The 12,402-nt window shown below is 37.8% G+C and overlaps 2 protein-coding genes across 3 annotated transcripts in view; both read left to right on the top strand.

The window, feature by feature from the left end:
- LOC136858753 (uncharacterized) overlaps positions 1-12,402 on the top strand; it is an 89,034-nt gene that overhangs the window by 32,915 nt on the left and 43,717 nt on the right. For both annotated transcript variants that reach the window (XM_068229706.1, XM_068229708.1), the window contains one exon: positions 3,761-3,973. In XM_068229706.1, coding sequence (XP_068085807.1) covers positions 3,761-3,973 — 213 coding nt within the window. The remainder of the gene's footprint in view (positions 1-3,760; positions 3,974-12,402) is intronic.
- On the top strand, positions 5,577-6,648 carry LOC137502708 (uncharacterized). Its single transcript, XM_068229705.1, has 2 exons — positions 5,577-5,702; positions 5,912-6,648. Exons 1-2 carry the CDS (start codon positions 5,686-5,688, stop codon positions 6,318-6,320), a joined length of 426 nt encoding a protein of 141 aa, XP_068085806.1. The 5' UTR covers positions 5,577-5,685; the 3' UTR covers positions 6,321-6,648.

The following is a 12,402-nucleotide window of genomic DNA, read 5'->3' as shown; positions in this document are numbered from 1 at the left end:
CTGCAATTTTGCCGCCAAAAAGAGCACCGGCCAAGTATCCATCATTTAGGTTAGATGGGAAGAGAAAAGAGCATATTCTCTTAAAGTTTCCACCATCAAATAAAGACAAGTTCCCCTGAAGAATGTGCAACGTGTGCTTCAAAAATATAATTATTAGTGAAACACGCTATTTTTTGGAATGTGTAGTGTTTCCATTCACCCAGGAAAGTGTGACATTACCTACCACACCCTACAGAGATACTAGAGGACTTCATTAAGGTATGTGGAAAATTTTGTTTCCATATCTTGTTCAGTTTAGAACTTATTGTGAAAAGAATTTGTTGTTGTTTGCTCTGCCACTAACAGCTGGAATAGCTGGGCCAGCCCTTTAAATAGCCGCTTAGATGATGGGCGTGAATGTGTTAAGACACCAAGGACTTGTTCAGTTGGTTTTTGAGGAAAGTGTAGGAGGTAAGAGCAGTAGGGGTATACTAAGGTATGAATATGACGAGCAGATGTAGGATGCAGCAGTTACGTAGAACTGAACACAATTGTGGGAATGAACAGCAAAGAAGCACAAGAACAACTTGATGCACTGAACGAGAACTTAGAAAAGTGTGGTGTGAACTTCAGCGCAGAGAAAAGCAAGACCATGGTGATATCAAAAGGAGAAAGAGAAAGGAAAGGCATTGTGAAAATGGGTGGTCAAAGCCTTGAAATTATGGACATCTCAAATATCTGGGGAGTGAATTAGTGCAGAATACAAGGCTGGACATAGAGATTTTTTTTTTGCTATGGGCTTTACGTCGCACCGACACAGATAGGTCTTATGGCGATGATGGGATAGGAAAGGCCTAGGAGTTGGAAGGAAGCGGCCGTGGCCTTAATTAAGGTACAGCCCCAGCATTTGCCTGGTGTGAAAATGGGAAACCACGGAAAACCATCTTCAGGGCTGCCGATAGTGGGATTCGAACCTACTATCTCCCGGATGCAAGCTCACAGCCGCGCGCCTCTACACGCACGGCCAACTCGCCCGGTGACATAGAGATTAGCAAGAGGGTGCAACAGGGCAAAGCATTCTACAAGTGTGTTGGAAACCTTGTCTGGGTAAGGAAGTACCAAGAAAAGAATGTACAAAATGTATTATGCACCGATATTGACTTGTGCAACTGAAACGTGGACAGTAACAAGTAGGGAGGAGAGAAGAATTCAAGCCAGCAAAATTAAATTCCTAAGAAATGACAGGAAAGAAAACGAGAGTGAGAAACAAAGATGTTAGAAAGGAAGACTGAATAGAAAGCGTAAATGAGGGAATTCATAGAAATAAACTAAGATGGACTGAGCGAGTTGGTCATATGATTAGGGGCGCACAGCTGTGAGCTTGCATTCAGGAGATAGTGGGTTTGAATCCCACCATCAGCAGCCCTAAAAATGGTTTTCCGTTGTTTCCCATATTTATACCAGGCAAATGCTGGGGCTGTACCGTAATTAAGGCCATGGTTGCTTCCTTCCCACTCCTAGCTCTTTCCTATCCCATTGTCACCATAAGACGTATCTCTGTCTGTTCTATGCTCATGTTTGTTATCTGTGTTATGCATTATTTACAATTGTACATTCTTGTTTGTCAGTGTGACAATTTGTTGTAATGCACTAGTTCACCACCAGGTGGCAGGAAATGTAGTGTTTTGTAATAATAATGAGTGCCCCTTGTCTTGTCTTAGCAACTCCTGTGTCAACCGTGGTCGCAAATAGAGAGTGTGATCAAGTGATGTTCATTTCATTATTCAAAGTTTGGCATGCCATCAGCATGACATACCGGTATTACAGGAATAAGTGTAAATTTTGTATATTTTTGTGTTTGTAAATATTTAATTGCAATCTTTTTTCATTAAACATGTTTGACCCTTATGTTACATCTGTGTGATTTGAATTCAGTCTTATGAAGTCCATTAATCATAGACATTGAAGAAAAGAAATCTAGAACACCTCGTTTCAGATACTATTCAATCATAAAACAGTGTCAGTGCAATGTAAAGCAAATTGTTAAAAAGTATAATTCACCTCCCATGTAGATGCATTCCCTGTGGAAACCCACAACAACCATAATATCATCTTCTTTTTTTCTTCCTTCTTCTTATTCCTATTCTAAGTCTTTCCCATATTCCCACCTCTTCTTGATAATTTGTCACATGGCAAAGGATCAGCTCCCCTGTAGATTTCCCTCTCCTGAAGCAATATTGTTCCTCCTCTAAGGTGTTCTCTACTTTTTTTTCTAATCCTTATTTCAAGCTTTCAAGGATCTTAACAGAATGAGGGATTGAAGTGACTCCCCAGTGATTATAACACATCTTTCTATCTCTTTCCTATAATAGAGGAGCTATTACCCCCTAAAAAAGTAAATTTGTGTCCTCATCCCCAGGTGTTGCAGCTCTATTCAGGCATACCCCCAGTGGAAGTGAGCTGTATGTACCAATTCAACCACATACCAGACCTCCTGCCAATCTTAAATTTCTGGAAGTACCGAGAATCGAACGAGGACAGCAACTAATAATGCTAACCATTACGATAAGGAGGCGGACTTTATTCCAGTCTTCTGGAACTTCCTTCTCCTCCCATACTGCCCTAATGAACTAAAGTATGTGTCATTTCTGCAGTCAAATGAAAACAGAACACCCACCATAACACAAATTACATGCAAAAGGTGGCAATACTGCTGTTACGTATTGATACTGCCATCACTGTGCTAGCAGAACTGCCTAGTGACAATTCACAAGTGAATGAAATTGTTGGGTCATGTCTTTGTTGGTGCGCGGACTGGCCTAGTATATTCGTCCAGCTGTAGAAATGGAGGCAAGCAAAGAAGAACAAAGAAGTGTGGGTTTTTTTTCTGGTGGCCGAGAGTGCTGGATTACATGAAACTCATTTTCGCATGTGTATGGCAAACACTGCATGTCCATGACGAGTGTGCGAATGGCATAGGAGATTCCAAGAAGGGTGCATGTTGCTGCAAAACGATGCACGTCCAGCCATTACTCCTGATGTGATAGGGCGGATTGATGGCCTTATCCGGGAAAACCAACAAATAACGCAGGAAGAAAGACATTCGTGGACACCGATTTAATTCGGACAAGGAAGTGCAAGAGTGGGTGCGGTTGTGGATCCGTCAGCGACCTACCTCTTTCTACAAAAGTGGTATTGATTGTGTCGTCTCTCAGTGGGATGAATGTATTAATGTTTTTGGTAATTACTTTTGAATAAAACTGTTCCATGCTCATGTTGTAGCAGGTGTTCGGTTTTCAATTGACTGCCCCTTATACTCTCATCTTCTTGAACATCATGTCAATCTCCAGATATGAGATTTCTTCTGATTTTTTTTTTTCCTCTTGATTTATATCTTGATATTTACTCTCTTCCACTGCCATTTTGGATCTTTTTTTAGAAGTCCAGAAAAGTATGTTTTCCATCTGGTCCAAATATTATAGCAGTTAAAAAGGATCTCTCCATTGTCATCCTTTATTAATGTTCTTTCTCCATTTCCTTTCCTCTGTTATATTTATATGTTCAATTCAATTGTACCTGTGAAGAAAGAACTATGCAATATCATGTGCTGTTTCTTTTTTTTTTTTAGTGGCCGTACATATCACTGTATATCTGCCTCCTTAGTTGAGAACTAGTTTCCTGATGCTTAAATTAATTATATTTTGTTAATTTAGATTTAAATGGATTTTGTATAACTTACACCCATAGTATAATTATAAAAGCAACAATACATTTTTTTCAGATTTGAGAATGAGGATAAAGCCAAGGAATGATGAACCGCCTTTTTGCCAAGAACTGAAGTTGAACGAGTTCAAAGAACCTGATGTAGTTAAACTTGGCTGTCCTCGCTTTTGCCATGATGGTCAAGTATTGGATATTGAGTACTATAGCAAAAATTATAACAAGGAGGAAAGTAGAAATTATGCAGTAAAAATTCCTAGTCTGTTGCGCATTGGTAAGTCTCGTTTAGAACATCCCATTATGAAAGAATCGCTATCACTATTCATATTTTAAAGTACTTTCTGATTATAATTTTTAGTGTTACATGAAATACATGTGCTGGTAGAAGTATCACAATCAATGTATCCAGTATACCAGCATAATTAAATGTAGGCATGTTATCCCTCCTTGCCTAATTTTTAAGTGGTTTCCCTTTACCTCCAGTGTTTTTTCTTCTTTCACTGCCTGGGGTAAATGTTTGAGTATAAATTCTGAAGTGCAAATGTAACTAAACACACTGTAGAGAAGACACCTTGCTTATGCTACTTTGCAGGTAGAATGCACACATCCAATACTTGCTGGTATAAATACAGTGTTTGTTCTGAAGCTGTTAGCTTCAGATGTTACTAATCCATGCAGCTGTAATGGTTGGTACATCCAAACTTGAATGCAAAACCAGTTGTTATTAGTAGGTATGCACGCTTTGCTAACTAGGCTAGATCAATCAATTGTCATTGAACTGCTCACATAAATAAATGAATAAATAAATAAATAAATCAACCAATCAGGTATCAAATGTTTCTACAGTACGAACTATTCCAGGCAGAACTCTGGACAGAAATTTCTGTCGCAGATGCACCAGAGAGAGAGAAAGACTGGCTCACGTTCTGGGTTCTTGCCCCTACGGCGACATACTGAAGGCTGAAAATTGAGCTCTCAGTTTGGGAGAGTTCCCTCCGTCCTCCAAACGTGCCCTAACCACTGTTGGTTTTACTTTCAGTCAATCAGTCACTACCGATCTGCATTTAGGGCAATTGCCCAGGTGGCAGATTCTCTGTCTGTTGTTTTTCTAGTCTTTTCTTAAATAATATTGCAAAGAATTTGGACATTTATTGAACATTTCACTTTGTAAATTATTCCAATCCCTAACTCCTAATCCTACTGTCCCAGTTTGTCCTCTTGAATTCCAATTTTGTTTTCATATTGTAATCTTTCCCAATTTGAAACACACCCCTCAGACTTATTGTCTACTAATGTCATTCCACGCCATCTCTCCACTGACAGCTCGGAACATACCACTTATTGCATAAAACTATTTTCATGTTTTTTTGCCTGTATTGAAATTAATACTAATTGTTACACTACCGAGCTCGATAGCTGCAGTCGCCTAAGTGCGGCCAGTATCCAGTATTCGGGAGATAGTAGGTTCAAACCCCACTGTCGGCAGCCCTGAAAATGGTTTTCCATGGTTTCCCATTTTCACACCAGGCAAATGCTGGGGCTGTACCTTAAGGCCACGGCCGCTTCCTTCCCACTCCTAGCCCTTCCCTGTCCCATCGTCGCCATGAGACCCATCTGTGTCGGTGCGATGTAAAACAAGTAGCAAAAAAATAATTTGTTACACTTCTTGTTTTTATTTTCCACCTAATTCAAAACATAAAAATGTTTGTCTCTAGAAGGGCATTTTATTACAATAGAACATTAACAGGGACATGTTTTGCTCATTATATTAACCCATTAACGCCTAGCGTTACCATATGGTAACACATGTAATACATTATTAAAGCTGTTACTGTACTTTCAACAGTTGTGATGGCGGATTGGTACCACTGCTTATCGCTCTATAAGGGAACCGCGCTTACGACAATGTAGCGCTCATTGACGTGTTTGTTACAATAATAGCATACAGACAGTTCAAAAATTGCTATCGCTGAATGTGCAGCAAAAATGGACATCCGCTTCGAGTAAGTGCATTTTTATAAGCTTATAATTATTACATGGATTATTTTTTGGTGTTATACTTATTTGTATAGTGTAATATACATTCTATGACCATAACAAATGATTTTACTCAAAACATGTGGAAGTTATAGCTTCCGAATTTCAAGTTTACCATATGGTAACGCTAGGCGTTTATACTCAGTAAAACGTATATTTTGCTTTATTGTTTTAGGAGCGGGTTTTCACTTGCTGAAGCACTGGACATCATTTACAATGATGATATTGACGGTGATGTGTTTATTGAACCACCAATACCAAATATAGACACAGATGAGGATTCTGGAAATGAGGATGAAGGTGGATTAGCTGACAACCTGACGTCTCGTCAATTACTGGCTAACGCTGAAATAAAGTTATCCAACGAAGGAGCTGGACGACCAGCAGTTTCACGGACCTCTCTTAGCGGCCGCATATCAGATTCTGTAAGACTTGATAAAACTGACCACCTTGTCCAGCACACAGAAGGAAAGAAGAGGAAAAGGTGCGCTAATGAAAACTGTAAATCCAGTGTGAGGACAATGTGCTTGAAGTGTGGAGTGGGATTGTGCATCGACTGTTTTGTTCCTTTTCATACTGGCTAGACCGTGTGGTTTTACAAACACAGAAAGAAGTGATGTGTGTAATATATCAAATGTGAAGTTCTAATTGTTATTGAATTTTAGTAGTATTACATTTAATAATAATCATAATGTAGAATAGTAGCCTGCCGATGATTCAGAGTGTAAATTTTTAATCAAAGTGATATCCAATATACGTAGGTAGTAGAAGCGCCTAGCGTTGCCATATGGTAACGGCAAATATTTTCAAAACTGAGTGATGAATAACATTAAACATTTCTTTTTCAGTGTGTTTGTGTTACTTAGAGTCATAATAATGTAAAAAACAAATAAAAATTTAGAAAAAAATAATTCAGGCGTTAATGGGTTAAGCATCTTCAGCCTCATGTGAACAAATATCTCAAGGTTAAGTCTTTACAGTGAACATTCTTATAATTAATTTGTTCTATAAAAATTGTTGTACATCAATAAAATATTTACCGCTAGCAAACACTTCATAAAATTAACAAATTAAAATATAGCTGTGATGGACTAGATATTTACCACAATTTACTGATGTCCAAGTTATAATATTGTTCTAAACATCTGTGAGATACCTCCATAGTAGTTGCAATCCTTCCTGTCCTTGCTTATAGATAATCTTACTACTCCATGAAGTCATTTCATCCCTGCCTTCCCACTATACTTCACCATTTCAGGTCTAATTTCATCTGTTCCTGCTGCTTTATGACAATGGAGTTTATTTACCATCCTTTCCACTTCCTCAAGCGTAATTTCACCGACATCATTTTTCTCCTCCCCATGAGCTTGGTTGTTCGCAATACCACCAGGAAGATTTCCTCTTACATTGAGATGTTCAAAATATTCCCTCCCTCTCCAGTGATTCCCTGGGATCTATTACAAGTTCACCTGAATCACTCAAAACACTGTTCATTTCCTTTTTCCCTCCCTTCCTAAGATTCTTTATTACTGTCCAGAAAGGTTTCCCTGCTGCTTGACCTAGCCTTTCTAGGTTGTTACCAAAATCTTCCCACGATTTCTTTTTGGATTTTAACCAGAAAACTCGTACATTCCTAACAGATTTCCTGAATTCAAAGTCGGTTAAGATATAGTCTATTATGGATCTGGTACCCCTAGCCTCCCATGTGTAGCGGTAAATAGCCTTACGCTTGAAGAATGTATTCATAACTGCTAAACCCATACTAGCGCGGAAGTCCAGCAGACACTTCCCATTCCCATTAGCTCCCATATCTTCCCCACATTTACCAATCACCCTTTCGTATCCTTCAGTTCTATTTCCAAATCTCGCATTGAAATCGCCCATTAGCACTGTTCTATCCTTGCTGTTGACCCTGACCACAATGTCACTCAGTACTTCATAAAACTTGTCAAATTCATCCTCATCTGCACCCTCACATGGTGAATACACCGAGACAATTCTTGTCATAATTCCTCCAACTGACAAATCTACCCACATCATTCACTCATTTACGTGCCTAAAAGAAACTATGTTGCGTGCAGTAGTATTCCTGATAAACAGCCCTACCCCATATTCTGCCCTTCCCTTTCTAACACCAGTCACGTACACTTCATAATCTATCTCTTCCTCGTTATCTCCCCTTACCCGAATATCACTTACTCCTAGCACATCCAGATGCATCCTCTTAGCTGACTCAGCCAATTCTACTTTTTTTCTTCCATAAGCCCCATTAATATTGATAGCTGCCCATCAAATTCCATTTCTTTCGCCGTGTTGTTTCCTTGGAGTCCCTTGCCTGTCAAATGGGAGTGGGACTCCATTACTCCCATAGTTCTGAAACTTGCTTGAAATGTTCTGAGCTCGGTAATTCATGAAGCAGGATGCTACCCTACTTACACATAGTCCAAGTGAGGATCTCTCCTCTAACGGGTTATGGACCACCGGTGGATTTTATAGTCCTAGCTGCCTGAGCACAAGGAGGGCCATGACTCAGAATATGTCCGAGATGCCCACTCCCTTTCCATAGCAACTGGTATCCCAACTCTTAGGACCACTTACTGGGCCACTCAGCCGTTGCCCATGGTTCACAAATTAGGACATGACTACAGTAACCCACACCATGAACCAGTCCATTTGACCTCCAAATCCGAGATACCTGCTATATCTTGCTGAAATCCTGCAAGTTGAGCTTTACTGGAATAACCTAACCTAAACCCGAACTGCCTTCTATCGAACCAGTTATTAATTTTGCAAACATGTCTAATATAATCAGAATGAATGCTTTCCCAAAGTTTACATGTAACACATGTCAAACTGACTAGCCTGTAATTTCAGCTTTATGTCTATTGTCCTTTCCTTTATACACTGGGGCTACTATAGCAACTCTCCATTCATTTGGTATAGCTCCTTCATGCAAACAGTAATCAAATAAGTACTTCAGATATGGTACTAAATCCCAACCCATTGTCCTTAGTATGTCCCCAGAAATATTATCAATTCCAGCTGCTTTTCTAGTTTTCAACTTTTGTATCTTATAGTAAATCTCTTTGTTATCATAGGTAAATTTCAGTACTTCGTTAGTATTAGTCATCTCCTCTATCTGGACATTTTCCTTGTATCCAACAATTTTTATATACTGCTTATAAATCTCATATTTTGTCCCGTATTGGCTCAACGCAACTAAGGTTAAGTTATAAGGAGAGTCCCACCTTCCAATACTTGTTAATTTCTTATAACAGTTTTATTGTTTACATATAGTACACGAACCTTTTCTTGAGCCCTAGTTCCCATTCAGCACTATGCAGCTCAGGGCTCAAGAAAAGGTTCGCGTACTATACTCCTGACTGAATACATCTGTCTTCTGATGATCCTCGCATATACACTCTCCTTGCTCATTAATGATTCCGGGAATGTCCTCCTTGGAACCTGTTACTGCCTTAAAGTATCTGTACATACTCTCCCATATTTCTCTAAAATTTGTATGATTGCCAGTTATGCTTGCCATCATATTACCTTTAGCTGACTTCTTTGCTAGATTTAATTTCCTAGTAAGATCCTTCAATTTCTCCTTACTTGCACAACCATTTCTAACTCTATTTCTTCCCAACCTGCACCTCCTCCTTAGTCTTATGACCATAGACAAGCATCACTGCAGACAACATTCGTGCAGTATGTTACCTTATTGAAGAAGATCGACGCACAAACATTTCTGAAGTTGCTTCGCTCGTAGGAATAAGCTTTGAAAGTGTTCAAGCCATCATCAATGATGAACTCAACCTTCGGAAATTGTCTGCTTTGTAGAATCCTAGTCTTCTTACCCAGGATGTTAAAAGGTTTGTTTTTTTCTCCTATTCAATACATATAAATTTTATAATTAGGAATTTATTGTAGATTCCACTTGAGACATGTTTCGCCCTTCATTGAGGGCATCATCAGTCAAAATATCACCTCAAGGTAAAAAATCAAGGTAACTGGTTAGTAGTAGACATGTACAAATTAATACATATTATTAACAACATATAAAAATTAAGTATGGGAAAAAATTTGCACAAAAGTCATGGTTGAACATGTAGGTTTAGATGAAAAGTCAGCACCAATGCCTAAAAATAACAAAGTAGAGTTCTGCAGTGGTGCTCTGGAGAAACAGTTGACGCAATCATATGAAAATAAAAAGTTTAAAAAATATTTACAATAAAACAATTAAGGGAGAAAAGGTGTAGTGTTTGGCATCAATGTTAGTAACCAAAAATTGATGTCAAAGGTTGGTAACTATACAGTATTTACATAGTTCAATTGAACAGTTGAGATAAAGTTTTTTAAAAATATTTACATTTAACATTCAGCGTAAATGTTTGTAATAAAAACATGTTAATGATTGGTAACTATATAGTAATTACATTATCTAATTGAAAGTTGAGAATTTACAATTATATACATATTTACACAAGAGCAGCTGGTGCGCAAGGATAAAAAAATTTAGTACCAAGTGCGTCCTGATGTTTTAGAGGTTGGAAGAAAGAATTAGCATTGACATTTCAGAAATATGTAGAGCAGATTATTTTAGTTAAAAATCACCGGGGGTAGGGGAAATTTTTATAGCCAAATGAGGTTTTATAGGCATCAAGCTGAAAGTTTTCCAGTTGAAGCGCCGAGATCGGGACGGAGACTGGTCAGTGTGGCTGGAGATTCATGGGTAATTCGTGCGTTTGAACGACAACAATGGTGACAGTTAAAGTGGATAATTGCTAATTAGGAAAAATGTTGTGGGTTGAAACTTCTGCTTATTCTTTTAGTTGACTTCTGTAGCATTGATTGTGATGTGGAGACATCGGTGTGAAATGCCGGTGAGACAAAATGATATTGTTCCGTGAAATAAAATAAGGCGGACTACGGGATGAAGTTGTTGGTCTTTACTGGTCTGGTGAGATAGAATAGAATAGAATAGAATAGAATGCTACAGAAGTCAACTAAAAGAATAAGCAGAAGTTTCAACCCACAACATTTTTCCTAATTAGCAATTACCCACTTTAACTGTCACCATTGTTGTCGTTCAAACGCACGAATTACCCATGAATCTCCAGCCACACTGACCAGTCTCCGTCCCGATCTCGGCGCTTCAACTGGAAAACTTTCAGCTTGATGCCTATAAAACCTCATTTGGCTATAAAAATTTCCCCTACCCCCGGTGATTTTTAACTAAAATAATCTGCTCTACATATTTCTGAAATGTCAATGCTAATTCTTTCTTCCAACCTCTAAAACATCAGGACGCACTTGGTACTAAAATTTTTTATCCTTGCGCACCAGCTGCTCTTGTGTAAATATGTATATAATTGTAAATTCTCAACTTTCAATTAGATAATGTAATTACTATATAGTTACCAATCATTAACATGTTTTTATTACAAACATTTACGCTGAATGTTAAATGTAAATATTTTTAAAAAACTTTATCTCAACTGTTCAATTGAACTATGTAAATACTGTATAGTTACCAACCTTTGACATCAATTTTTGGTTACTAACATTGATGCCAAACACTACACCTTTTCTCCCTTAATTGTTTTATTGTAAATATTTTTTAAACTTTTTATTTTCATATGATTGCGTCAACTGTTTCTCCAGAGCACCACTGCAGAACTCTACTTTGTTATTTTTAGGCATTGGTGCTGACTTTTCATCTAAACCTACATGTTCAACCATGACTTTTGTGCAAATTTTTTCCCATACTTAATTTTTATATGTTGTTAATAATATGTATTAATTTGTACATGTCTACTACTAACCAGTTACCTGATTTTTTACCTTGAGGTGATATTTTGACTGATGATGCCCTCAATGAAGGGCGAAACATGTCTCAAGTGGAATCTACAATAAATTCCTAATTATAAAATTTATATGTATTGAATAGGTGAAAAAAACAAACCTTTTAACATCCTACATTCAGTATCTTCAATACGGATAACAATGATTTTTATCACTTCTTACCCAGGTAATAAATTTCAAATTATTCCATATTGAAGAGAAATATAATGTAAAGCAAACGCTAAAGGTTTCCACATATTCAATACTATTAATTTTAACCTTTAAAAAAGTTACATACCAGTATATTTGATGAAACTAGTGCTGGTCTTGCTAGAGACCATCAGTCAAGATTGATAAAGTTAAGGCAAGACATGAATTATAGATAAAATTTATGAAGCAAGCATGTGTTGTTGATGTTCAGTGCAAGACAAGTAAAGATTTGGATGTTAAACACTCATCACAATCACACGTCTTGTGTAAGTTCTCAGTTTTCTTCCAATTTGAAGAATGCACTTCACTGAAGACCAGGTGAAACACTTAACATACTAGCACTTGAAGAATCTTCTTGAATTCAGTTCAGCTGAAACAACTGTGGGAGAGTGTTGAGATGTTCGTTCGTTTCCAGTATGGATCATTAAGAAAGATGAAAGAACAAAAACAAGGAATTTGAACAGAGCTGAGTTGTAGACGGGAGGTATGGTGTAGCCTAAGGTGGGGCTAAGGGATGTGGAATGGTGGGTGATTGCAGGAGGGAAAGAAGGGGGTTTAGAGTACTTCATTTCTTTTTATTGAAAATAGGAATTAATAGATCAAATCAAGTAT

Source organism: Anabrus simplex, chromosome 1, assembly GCF_040414725.1.
Source record: "Anabrus simplex isolate iqAnaSimp1 chromosome 1, ASM4041472v1, whole genome shotgun sequence".
In the NCBI taxonomy this organism is placed as follows: Eukaryota; Metazoa; Arthropoda; class Insecta; order Orthoptera; family Tettigoniidae; genus Anabrus; species Anabrus simplex.
The sequence above is the reverse complement of the archived record's forward strand: the minus strand, read 5'-3'. Positions and strand labels throughout refer to the sequence as shown.